At 43.1% G+C, this 13,458-nt stretch overlaps 1 protein-coding gene across 5 annotated transcripts in view; it reads left to right on the plus strand.

Annotated features, from left to right (window-relative positions):
- Nucleotides 1–13,458, plus strand: part of RAI14 (retinoic acid induced 14) — a 159,526-nt gene that overhangs the window by 74,108 nt on the left and 71,960 nt on the right. For all 5 annotated transcript variants that reach the window (XM_011944328.1, XM_011944327.1, XM_011944326.1 and 2 more), the window contains one exon: nt 10,670–10,800. In XM_011944328.1, coding sequence (XP_011799718.1) covers nt 10,670–10,800 — 131 coding nt within the window. The remainder of the gene's footprint in view (nt 1–10,669; nt 10,801–13,458) is intronic.

Consider the following 13,458-nt stretch of genomic DNA (forward strand, 5'->3'; position numbering starts at 1 on the left):
AAAGAAAAAAAAAAAGAAAAAAAAAATTGTAATATAGTACAGCTCCTCGCACTGTACATTTTAATTTTAGTAGTAATGGTATCCTCTTTGGGCATTCATAGGACTGAGTCCACAGCATTAGTCTAGCACTGATAAACAATGACATAAGTAGCTATTGGGTATGTTTCTATTCTCAGAAGTCTGAAGGCTCCTTGAGGAACAATATTCCTATCCATCTTTTTATGCCAAGCACTTCACATAGGACATAAGAAGTACATAGTACACATACTCTCTCACTCTCTAAATAATGAATGTAAGTAAATGAGTAGTTGAGACCAATAGAATTGGATGGAATAATTTTTCTCCATGAAGGAAAAAATTGGTTTCACTTATTTTAGACCTGTCTCTGCCCCCATGAGACTGTGCTCTGACTTCTTGTGACATGGTAGGTCTTTAAAATTATTTAATAATTTAAAATTCTTAACGAGGTTAATTAATAGTAGCTCCCAAGGTAGAAATAAGAAAAACAAAGCCTTTCCATGCACAGTTCTGAATTGAGCTCCTACCATCCAGTGGGCAGTGGGCAAGGGGCTTGGGGCTTAGTGGTGAACAAGACAGATGCTGGCCATTGCCCATGCCCTGGAAGTCTAGTCCAGTGGATGGTCAACAGACCTTTACAGATATTTTGGAAATACTATTTAATTACAGCCATGCCAAGGCCTATGGAAGAGAGCATGGGGGACCCCAGCAATGAGAACTAACCTGGTCCTGGTGGCCACGAAGGGCTGGGGAAGAGGAAAGCAATGAGGAGGAGGAGCTTGCTAAGGTGGGTAGGGCAGAGGGACCAGCCTATTTCTGGATGGAGGTGTTTATGTATTATGTCCATGCCACAGCACTCAGCATTTATGTGGAAAAGACCTCAGGAAGCGCTGACGCACTTCATTTAGGGAGGGTGACGGATTTCAGGGTGAACAGCAGCGACAGTGTAACCTGCGTTTGTGAATAATCTTAAGCAAAAATGTAAGGAAAGGGAAAAGACATTTTAGATAAACTTATCAGGTATTGGCCTGAAGTAACGAACGTTATCTGGAATGCTCTTTTAGGAAACTGCTGATTAGGTGTTTGCCATGTTGTATTGGTAATTTTTTGGTTGTAAGGTTTTGCTTGTATCAACTTGTTATTTACGCTCTCTACTAAATATACCTTGTATGTTTCGATCCTTGTGTCTTTTCTTCTCTCCTTTAATTTAAATATTACTCCTTGCAAGGACTGGTTCACAATCCAGTCAGGAAACCCCCTGCTTGCCCAGCTGTAAGTTGTCTTTCCCTTCTAGTGTGTCAATTCACCATTTTGCTCATGTTGTCACTTCTAATATCCTATTTTGCATTGTTGGCATATTTCTGGTATTACTGTATTTTATCTCCACAACTATATAGAAAATTTGGGAGCCTCATGCCTATAATCCAGCACTTTGGAAGGCTGAGGTGGGAGGATCCCTTGAGCTCAGGAGTTCAAGACCAGCCTGGGCAACCTAGGCAGACTCCATCTCTACAAATTAAAAAAATAAAAATTAAAAAAAAAAAAGAAAAGAAAATTTGGGAAAGGCTATACTGCATGTAAAACACACTTATTTGTTGAATAAATAAATGAATGATAGGGATTAGATCTCACTTATCTGTGTAACAGCTATAGAATCTTCTCTATTACCCTGCACCTAGTAGATACATATCTATAAGTACTGGTGGATATAGTCAACCGGGGAAAATATGATTTGAGACTGAAGCTTGCCTGTTTCTTGTACTCTTTCTTAAAACGATGAGGTGTGTGCAATTTTTTTTCCTGGACAATATGAATCTGAAACCTTCCCAGTGAAAACGGTTTACTTTGTCTTTTGTGTTAGCCTTGCTGATTATATTGGCAAAACAGTCTGCTTACCAAAAACTGGAGCAAGAAATGCAGCTTTTCTCAAGATAATCTCAAATAGATTCCTCCAGATGGCTGCCCAAGCAGAGCCACAGTACAAGAGCATTCTAACTGGTGATGGTTAGGGTTTTTGCATCTTTTCTCAAGAAAGTCAAAGAAACTCTCTTCCTGGCTTATTCCGTGCCACTGGATTATTTTGATTGAGTTGATATATTTGAAAACTCAAAAAATCTCTTGACTAGCCAAGTGTCTGTGACCACTGAGTTCCACTGGTTTTTCAGGTCCCAATGATTAAACCAAAATAAAAGAAGGTGATGCCATGTCTGGCCAAGGGCAGACACTGCTGGTTGCCAAATCCCCAGCGTTCATCACCCAGTTGACATGATGTTTGCTATTCTAGATGGAGGCAGGCAAGGCTTCAAAAAGGCCAAGCTTCAAGAGAAAACCTTTAAGCAAGTCAGTGTCATTTGGAAATGATTTGATGAATAGGACACTTACCGGCCAGCCAATATCATTTGTGATATATTAGCAGGAATGTTTGGAGCCCACATTGAGGGTAAGGACTCTTTCCCACATGCTGCCCCTCATAGCTGACACATTACACATGTCTCTGGAGCATAACATATGGCTTCCTGAACTTGCAAATATGGCCTAATGTGATCTGTTGAAATCATGTCTGTTTAAACAGTCTCTTGGAAAAGTAAGCCATATTCAATAAAATCGTTAATTTCATGTCTGTGAATGTTTCTCTAGAGCCCTTTAAAATATGATTTTGAAGGAGCCTAGTAGAAAATTTGCATTAAGGTGTGATCAGCCTCTAAAAGGGTATTGGACTATCGGTCCTGAATTGTAAATATTAAAATATTCATAGAGCATTAGTCAAGAAGGAGCAGTGCAGCTCATCAAATTCCAGAAGAATCACCATTTTAGGTACCTAATATGTGCCAGGCTGTTTATGTATGTTGCGTCTAATTCTCAGGATAATTTACAAGTAGGTGGGATTTCCTGCCATTTATAGATAAGGACAGGGAGGCCCAGGGACACTGATGACCACCTAGAAGTGATGGAACTGGAATTTCAACTCAATAGCACCGAACTCTGAAGTCTGTCTCTTCTTTTCTACACCAGGAATTTTAAACTTGGGATTAGGGGTAGACTGGGTGGGGGTAGATATTTAAGCCAGAAATCATATGCAAGTGTTTGTGTGGATGTACATTATTCTGAGGAAAGTCTGCAACTTTACCAGATTCTCCAGGTGGTCCATGAGGCCTCCAAAAGATTAAGAACCAGATTTTGGCACCACTCTGCCTCTTTTAAGAGATGAGGAAACAGCAAATGAGACTGAACTGTTCGAAGGCATTTGACCTGGTGTTGACTTGACCAAAAACTGAACCACAGGACTTCTTTCTAAATTCTGTGTGTATGTGTTTTGTATGCCTGAAGGGGGATGGTGAGGGAAGGAGAAGGAAATAAAAGATATAAATTACATATGGAGGAAAGTACACAAAATGATGTACAGTCTAACAAGTAGTTTTAAAGTGAGCATCTGGGGAGCTGCTAATCAGACCCTAAAACAGAGCAAGTCCCAGAATGGTCCCAGGTGTCCCTTCCTGACAGGATGCCACACCTTCAGCCCTAATCATGACCCTTACTTTTATAGTGACCTTATCCTGACTTTGCTTTATAATTTTTTTTTTTTTTTTTGAGATAGAGTTTTGCTCTTGTTGCCTAGGCTGGAGTGCTTACTACAACCTCTGCCTCCTGGGTTCAAGCGATTCTCCTGCCTCAGCCTCCCGAGTAGCTGGGATTACAGGCATACGCCACCAGGCCCAGCTAATTTTGTATTTTTAGTAGAGACAAGGTTTCTTCACGTTAGGCTGGTCTCGAACTCCCGACTTCAGGTGATCTGCCTGCGTCAGCCTCCCAAAGTGCTAGGATTACAGGTGTGAGCCACCGCGCCTGGCCATAATTTTTTTTTTTTTTTTTGAGATAGAGTTTTGCTCTTGTTGCCTAGGCTGGAGTGCAATGGCATGATCTCAGCTCACCACAACCTTCGCCTCCCAGGTTCAAGTGATTCTCCTGCCTCAGCCTCCCGAGTAGCTGGGATTACAGGCATGCGCCACCAGGACCAGCTAATTTTGTATTTTTAGTAGAGACAGGGTTTCTGCATGTTGGTGATAGAGTTTTGCTCTTGTTGCCTAGGCTGGAGTGCAATGGCATGATCTCAGCTCACCACAACCTTCGCCTCCCAGGTTCAAGTGATTCTCCTGCCTCAGCATCCCCAGTAGCTGGGATTACAGGCATACGCCACCAGGCCCAGCTAATTTTGTATTTTTAGTAGAGACAAGGTTTCTTCACGTTAGGCTGGTCTCGAACTCCCGACTTCAGGTGATCTGCCTGCGTCAGCCTCCCAAAGTGCTAGGATTACAGGTGTGAGCCACCGCGCCTGGCCATAATTTTTTTTTTTTTTTTTAATTTGAAATGGAGTCTCGCTCTTGTTGCCCAGGCTGGAGTGCTTACTACAACCTCTGCCTCCTGGGTTCAAGCGATTCTCCTGCCTCAGCCTCCCGAGTAGCTGGGGTTATAGGTGTCTGCCACCATGCCTGGCTAATTTTTTTGTATTTTTAGTAGAGACGGGGTTTCACCATGTTGGCCAGGCTGGTCTCGAACTCCTGACCTCAAGTGTTCCGCCCACCTTGGCCTCCCAAAGTGTTGGGATTACAGGCATCAGCCACCTCACCCAGCCTATAATTTTATCATCTGTGTATACATCCCTAAACACTATGGTTCCATGTTTCCTGTTTCCATCTTTATGTGCATGCAGTCATACTATTGTGGGTTTTCTTGTGTGTGTCTTGCTTCTTTCACCAATACTGCTTTTAATACCCATCTGTGTTGTTGTATGTAGTTGTAGTTTGTTCATTTTCATTGCTGTGTGATATTCTGTAGCTTGATTATATGATAATTTATTTATCCATCATCTGTTATTGGAAATTTGGGTTACTTGTAATTCTTGCCTGTTATGAGCAATGCTTTCGTTGACGTTCCAATACGTGTCTTATACACAGGTTAGGGAAAGACCAATATTTACTCAGCTTTTGTGGGTGACAAAATACCTAGTTCTACAAGAAAATAGCGAAGAGTTCTTCTCTTCCCAGGCCGCTTCCTTAATGCCTTGTGGAAGAAGAAAATTCTTTCAAGTAAATTCTCCTGTTAACCTTAGCATAGATTCCAGTTGTTCTCAAGCTAGATAAAAATCAAAGGATGCACTCACTGAACCTAAGTGATTCCAGGGCTCCACCCCAGACTCCTGGGGTCAGAATCTGCCAGATGGGGCCTTGGAGTCTGCAGATTTAGCAAGCACCCAGTTGATTCTTGTGACTGGGAGACACCGCCTTCACCCCAATTGAATTTATAAGGCTGGGCTCCTTGGTTGGGAAGAGATTTGAAGAAAGCGTTCACATGATTAAAATCTCAGAAAATTGGCCTTTTGTTAAAAAAGTTAAGGGAATTGGATTTATTTAGCCTATAAAAAAATCTGAAATACGATTTAATAGTTGTTTGCAAAAGAATGAAACTTTTGGAAATTGAAAAACAAATAATTTGCTAAGTCAAGAGAGATTTAGGTCAATCAACCTCCTGCTAAAATCAGCAGCAAATACTGAGCGTTTACTAGCCACCATGGGGGTAAGAAATGAAGCCTGTTCTCAGGGCCTTCAGGGAGCAAAAGACAGGAGACAAACTGTAAGCTCTCGAACAAAAACCAGGATGTGATATTTCATCAAGTCTAGACTGTAGGCCTCGGTTGAGATGAGCCAGTGGGTGGCCCCCAGGGATGCAATGGAGTAGAGAAACAGAGAGAGGTCACCAGGAAAGGGTGGAGAGAGCCTGCAGTGCTTGAGCTAGGCTTTAGAAATACGCCTTTGCGTAGGCGGATGGGATGACAGAGCATTCTGAAGCAGTGGCTGCCAGTGTTTTCTCTTGTGATCCTCCAGTAAGAAATATGTATATTTCTTACATATATATATATATATATATATATATATATATATCTTTTCTTTCTTTTTTTTCTTTTGAGACAAGATCTCGCTTTGCCACCCAGACTGGAGTGCAGTGGTGCAATCTTGGTTCACTGCAACCTCCACCTCCTGGGTTCAAGCAGTTATCCTGCCTCAGACTCCCAGGTAGCTGGAATCGCAGGCATGAGCCACCATGCCCAGCCAAGAAATGTATTTTACATCATCAGTCAGCATACACATACATGCAATAAATAAAAGTTTCATAAGACATTTAACTTTATTAAAGATGGTGCATCTGATGTTTTCTATTTTTTTATTTTATTTTTTTTAACATGTTAGGTTAACCAATAAACTATATAGGCTTCCTAGAGTTGAAAACTATAAGAGGACTAGAAGCCCAGTGTGGAGGCAGAGTCAGTCCTGTCGTATGGAGGGCATGCTAGTTAGAGGAGAGGATTTTCATTGAAAGTGGTGAGAGGTAATATTGTTAGTTTGATGGTGGTCTCCAAAAGCCTTCCTTGATTCTAGAGCATGAATGAATTACTTTGGGATGTTATGATAACATTTCAAACTTCACCTATTTATTTGACTAGCCCTACTTTGGACCAAAGTGACTTTTTGAGATTTCTTTTGATGCTTGGGGGTGGGAGTAGGGGAGAGGATTTGCTTCTGGATTCTAAAGAATGACTCAAAGTGCTTATTGAACATCTATTTTGTCTCATGTTGTGATTGGCTATGGGAATTTTGGTATAGAAAATGGCACTGGAGCTGGGCATGGTGGCTCACATGCCTGTAATCCCAGTACTTTGGGAGGCCAAGGCAGGAGGATCACTTAAGGTCAGGAGTTCCAGACCAGCCTGGCCAACATGGTGAAACCCTGTCCCTACTAAAAATACAACAATTGGGCCAGGTGTTGTGGCTCACGCCTGTAATCCCAGCACTTTGGGAGGCCAAGGTGGACAGATCACGAGGTCAAGAGATTGAGACCATCCTGGCCAACATGGTAAAACTCCATCTATACTAAAAATTCAAAAATTAGCAGGGCGTGGTGGTGGGCGCCTGTAGTCCCAGCTATTCGGGAGTCTGAGGCAGGAGAATCGCTCAAACCCACGAAGCGGAGGTTGCAGTGAACTGATTGCACCACTGCACTCCAGCCTGGTGACAGAGTGAGACTCCATCTCAAAAAAAAAAAAATTAGCCGGGCATGGTGGCAGATGCCTGTAATCCCAGGTACCCAGGAGAGATAGGAGAGTCGCTTGAACTCAGGAAGTGGAGGTTGCAGTGAGTCGAGATCACACCACTGCACTGCAGCCTGGGCAACAAAGTGAGACTCCATCTCAAAAGAAAAAATAAAATAAAGGATGGCACTGGATAGAATAGTTTTATAGGAGAGGATGAGAGGATGTAGGAAATATCTCCATGAGCAAGTTTAGAAAGGAAAAGTGAGGACATCTTGAGCACTGTGCTTTTGGAAGGAGCATGGTATGGCCAGTTGTGCATGTCAGAGCTAATTGCAAGTATGATGAGTGGCCTGACCCAGGACTAGACAACTCTGCTACCGATCAGAATCCAGATTCCTGGATCAGAGGTCTAATTGGAACCCTACTTGGCCTCTATTTTTAGCATGCTTGTAAGAATTTTAAGAGCAAAACTCTTTTTAAAATTTTCATTTTTAGAGATGGCATTTCACTGTGTTGCCCAGAGTGGTCTCGAACTCCTCAAGCAATCCTTCTGCTTTGGCCTCCCCAGTAGCTGGGATTACAGTTATGAGCTACTATGCCCAGCAAGAGTAAAACTCTTACCTTCTCTCTTCTTTTCCCAACCTAGCTCTGCTTACTGTGAACCCCATCTGCAGCACTTCTTGAATGATGTTGTGGATTATTTATTGAAGATTTGCTTGTGTAACCATGTTCTCTTCATCTGCTCCAAGAGAAAAGTAAATTCTGGCTTGCACTGAGGAGAGGCTCTAAATAGAAGAGAGGCATTTCAGACCACTAGGAATGTGGCATTGACCTTGTCTGCCAAAGAGCAGGATAGGGAGGATCTCTCCTGCCATGTTATAAGTATAGAAATTGAACTCCCTAAAGATCCACGTGGAACTAATTTTAGGGAACCCCTGCAATCCTATTTTTCTCTACTTAAGAGTAGAGTGCTTTAGCAATGTTGAAAAGGAAAATCCTTTCATGTGGCAGTTCCTTTGCTTGAGTACTTTCAATCTTGTCCTCTGAGATTTCATATCCTTTTGATCTTCCCAGTCCAGTTTTAATTTGTTCAGTTCAAGTTAGAAAAGGATTTTGAAAAACAATACTTTTCTCTTTTAGGATTCTCTAGGTAGGGATCATTGGTCCTAAATGTTCTTCAGTAAACTTTCCCTCCCTTTTTTCTTTGCTTATAAAATGCCCTCTGGGGGAAATAAGCTGCACTGTGTTTCTTGGGGCTTGATCATTTGCTACAGTTGTTTGAACAGTTGTTAAGTGACGCTTTCTTTTCCACTAACAAATGATGGTGTGAGGATTGCCATATTTCTTGTGTTTCCCTTCAACAGGAGGCTTGATTGGTAACTAAAGACAACATCTCATGTCTTCTTTGTGAGTAAATTGCTGTAGTAGGAGCGTGGCTGATGTTGGTCCAGACACATTCTTACTTTGTTAAACATATGAAGAGAGTCATCAAGGAGAGCTGCACTGGTCTACATGGTAGCCCCTGGCTAACGGCATGTGAAATCTCAGAGTTAAAAATTCACTTCTTCAGTAGCACTAACCACATTTCCAGTGCTCAGTAGCCACAAGTGGCTCATGCAGTTTTGACGTTTTGGGCCAGATTATTCTTGGTGGGAGCAGGAGGACTGTCTTGTGCATTTGTGCACTGTAGGATGTTCAGCAGCACACCTGGTCTCCACCTACTCAATGCCAGTAGCAGTCTGTAGACATAACAACCCAAATGTTTCCAGAGATTGCCAAATGACCCCACAGGGGCGAAACAAATCCTGGTTAAGAATCACTGGCTTTGTGGCTATAGTATTTGAAAGCTCAGATAGAGAACATTTCCGTGATGGTAGACAGTACTGTTCTAGAATCATCCCTAGCAGAATTTGGGGAATTTTATATAATAAGAATTTTGAGCTTTGGCGGAATCACAGTGGACATCCAGTCCAAAGCCTAGGGAAACTGAGGCACAGAAGGATTTATGGGTGACATCAGGTCACACAACATGTGTCAATCTGGAGTTCTGGACTTCAAGTTCACGCAGCCCAGAGAATAAGCTGCTGATTTTTGTTCAAACCTGCTTCATTCTTACTGCGCACTTGCACTCAGTTGTTGGCTGTAGGGGAGGACGGAGTCCTAAAAACTGGGAATGGTTCAGTCCTGAGATGTTCAGAGATGCAAATTCTGGACACATCTCTTTTATCCTTCCCTGGCTTGTGGCTTTGTGTAAGGCCGTACATATGGGCTAGGGTTGGGAGGGTGACTGAGACATTTGATGGACAAAGACCTGTTGAGTTTCCTCATTTCCATCAGTACAGAGATTGGGAACATACTCCCGGGCCATGGAAGACTCTCATCCTATAAAATTTATTCTTTTTTGCTTTTAAATCTTCATTATCTCCTCTGTCTGCTTCCTTGTAGGGGTCCATCGTAAAGCCGTTAATACAAAATACCTGGAGGTTCATTTCTTCAGAGGCCGCAAGGAAGCAGAGTCTATAGAAAGCTTTGGGAAGGGAAAAGGAGTCTCTCCCAGGATGTGGTGTCCACAGCTGAAGGGGTCAGGGGCCTGGTGCAGGAGACGACTGGAAATCAGCCTGGGCTCGCAAAGTGCCCAGGGGCTTTGATGTGCCCAGCATCTTTCCTTCCTCCCCCTCTTTCCCTCATTAATCCCATGTGCTTCGACACCTTCCAATGACTCCTCAGTCACTGGTTCTGTAATTCTCTCCCTCCTCTGCTCCCAAACCTCCAATGGCTCACTGCTGCCTTTTATGTCTTTCTTAGTCTTATATTGAGGGCCCATTTGCTCTTGTATAGAAATCATCTCTTTCCCTCCTAAGTGTAGAAACCAGTTTTGCACATATGAGTGCCTTACTGTTACTGTGGTTTGCAGAATTATTCAGTTGGGGTTTGGCGTTGACAGTGATTGAGGCTTTGCTCAAAGCTCTTTGATGTTTAATAGCTTGCTCAGGAAGAAGTTTTGTTTCTGGTGAGACTTTGTTGAGTCGGTAGCCTGGACAACTACTTAAAATCAGTATCCAGCTGAAAATTCAGGGCCTGGTAAACAGACCAGAAAGAAGGCAATAAAAGCTGATGAAAAATCGTGTGTCTGTAAACCTCGGATAACCTTGAGCTGCTGGTTTGGTTCTGTAACACGGTGAACAGAGTGAGCTGTGGATGAGGTCAAAGGCCAATGTGCTGAGGAGCAGCTGTCTAGTTCAGCTAGAAATTAGCTAATGTGTAAACCGGCCTTGAGGTCTTTTTAAGTTGCTTCATATTCCTAGTGTTAGTTAAAAGAAGTAACTTTTATCTCAGAGTTTGGTGACTAGCCGTGATTTCATTGCACTATTTATGTTTTCTTTTGGGAAAGCAGCCTTCTTGGGTGTCTCCATGGTGAAGGGGAAGGTATTTTAAAACATGCTCCTTTGGGAGCAGGTTTTGATTTGAGTGATGGGAGGGTAGGGGCTGCGAGGACCGCAGCCCTGCTGGTCAGTGCAGCTGTGGTCAATGTTGTTCACAACCTCTGTTTCTTCTCTTTCTCTATAGACCAATGAGTGGAACAAGAATGATGACAGGCTGCTGCAGGCCGTGGAGAATGGAGATGCGGAGAAGGTGGCCTCATTGCTCTGCAAGAAGGGGGCCAGTGCCACCAAACACGACAGCGAGGGCAAGACCGCGTAAGCTGAAACACTGGTTTGCAAATATGCTGGTTATGGGTTTTCGGGGATGTTCTCTGGAATCCTTAGTATCCGCAGGGGAATTTCACACATGCTCCCTCTCCACTCCCATATTGAAATATGTGAGAAGATATTTTAATCTAGTTCCTTTCTCTCCAAATTCTAAGTCACACATGGAGCTTTACCTCGAATGGGTATACATGTTCCCAGGTATTAGCAAAGGTTTTACCTCCCAAGATTGCAACCAATTGTAGGTGAGACATGAATTCTGTCTTCGATAAGAAATAGCATAAAAGAGAAAAAAGTACTTTCCTATAACCCTCAAACCTTACTGTTTGTTTATCTTAAACTACTTGTTTATTTATTTGATCTTCCTTAGCATAGATCAGTAAGTACATGACTAGTATGATTTTGCTTTGTGGTTTGCTGTGTGTAGTACTCTTGCTTGCCATAATTAAAGCGACATACTTGATTAAGTATTTGTGTGTGTTTGTGTATGTGCATGTATTTGTTTATATCCATTCTGACGTTGGCAGTGTTGTAGAGAGAGCACTGACTTCGGAGCCAGATAGACGTCTCACAAGAACTCTATCACTTATGACTTGTGTAATCCTTGAACCTCAGCTTCCTTACTATAAAATGGAGGTGGTGTTAGTTAACTGTTAGAGTAGTTATGAGTATAAAATGAAATAATAATGTAGGTTGGGTGCCCTCAGAAGCAGGCTCTGAGACAAGGATTTAAGTGCAAGTAGTTTTATATCTTTTCTTTTTGTTAACATGTCAAATGACGGTTATTACACAAAGCAGTAGTATATACTATTTAGGGATGTATACATGCATACAATGCAAGTAATTTCTGTAGCCAGTGATCCCAGGAAGCATGAGAAAGGAAGAAACCTGTATTTTTAAGGTGTGTTATTGACAGGTTCCAACTTTGTCACTCTTTCTTGAAGAGGATTCTGGGAATCTTTTTAGACCTAGAGCAGGGTTTGGCTATGTTGCCCAAGCTAGACTTGAACTCCTGGGCCCAAGCAATCCTCCTGTCGCAGTCTCCCAAGTAACTGGGACTACAGGCATGTGCCACCATGCCTGGCTACTGTCTGATTTTATAAATAAAGTTTTACTGGAACACAGCCACACCCATTCATTTGGGCATTGTCCATGACTGCTCCCACACTGCAAAGGCAGAGTTGAATAGTTATAGCAGAGACTACACACGGCTCACAAAGCCCAGAGTATTTATCTGGCCTTTTACAAAAGGGTTTCCTTATCCCAGGTTTATAGTATGCCTCAGAGTTACTCCACTCAAGGGGTAAGGAACCTAGGGTACATATCCCTTATCTCCTCTCCCTCAAAGGTTGAGTGCTGACCGGGTACAGTGGCTCCCGCCTGTAATCCCAGCACTTTGGGAGGCTGGGGTGGGTGGAATCACTTGAGGTCAGGAGTTTGAGACCAGCCTAGCCAAAATAGTGAAGCCCTGTCTCTACTAAAAATAGAAAAATTAGCCAGGTGTGGTGCAGGCATCTATAATCCCAGCTACTTGGGAGGCTGAGGCAGGATAATCACTTGAACCCAGGAGGCGTAGGTTGCAGTGAGCTGAGATTGCACCACTGCACTCCAGCCTGAGCAACAGAGCAAGATTCTGTATCAAAAGGAAAAAAAAAAAAAAAAGTTGAGTGCTACTCTAAGGGACACCGTGGTCATGGCCAGAAAAAGTCCAAGGGGTCCCCAACCCCCAGGCCACAGATGGGACCAGTACTGCTCACAGCGCGAGATGAGCAGTGGTTGTGCAAGCATAACCTTCCTCTGTGTTTACAGTCGCTCCCCACTGCTCGCATTACTATCTGAGCTCCGCCTCCTGTTAGATCAGCGGCAGCATTAGATTCTCACAGGAGCACAAACCCTATTGTGAACTGCACATGCCAGGGATCTAGACTGCGAGCTCCTTATGAGAATCTAATGTTTGATGATCTGTCAGTGTCTCCCATTACCCCCAGATGGAACCGTGTAGTTCCAGAAAAAAAAGCCCAGGGCTCCCACAGATTCTACATTACAGCAAGTTGTATAATTATTTCATTATATATTACAATGTAATAATAATAGAAATAAAATACACAGTAAATGTAATGCACTTGAATCATCCCAAAACCATCCCCCGTACTTGGTCTGTGGAAAAACTGTCTTTCACAAAACAGGTCCCTGGTGCCGAAAAGGTTGGGCACCGGTGGTCTAAGAGGATTTGGGAAGGGCACCTTTAGCTGTAGGTACTCTATATAAGGAGTGGCACAGCACCCAGCCCACAGTGGACCCTTGATAAAGCCAGTCACCTACCCTGCTCATCCTAGATTAGTGGTTCACAATCTTGGCCGCTTCTGCATTTCTGCATTTGAATCACCTGGAGTGCTTTTTTTTTTGAGATGGAGTCTCTGTCGCCAGGCTGGAGTGCAGTGGCGTGATCTCGGCTCACTACAACCTCTGCCAGGCTGGAGTACAGTGGTACGATCTTGGCTCACTGCAACCTCCGCCTCCTGGATTCAGGCGATTCTCATGCCTCTGCCTCCTGAGTAGCTGGGACTACAGGCACCCACCACCAAACTGGGCTAATTTTTGTATTTTTAGTACAGACGGCGTTTCACTATGTTGGCCAGGATGGTCTCA

This window comes from Colobus angolensis, unplaced genomic scaffold (genome assembly GCF_000951035.1).
Source record: "Colobus angolensis palliatus isolate OR3802 unplaced genomic scaffold, Cang.pa_1.0 Scaffold230, whole genome shotgun sequence".
Classification (NCBI taxonomy): domain Eukaryota; kingdom Metazoa; phylum Chordata; class Mammalia; order Primates; family Cercopithecidae; genus Colobus; species Colobus angolensis.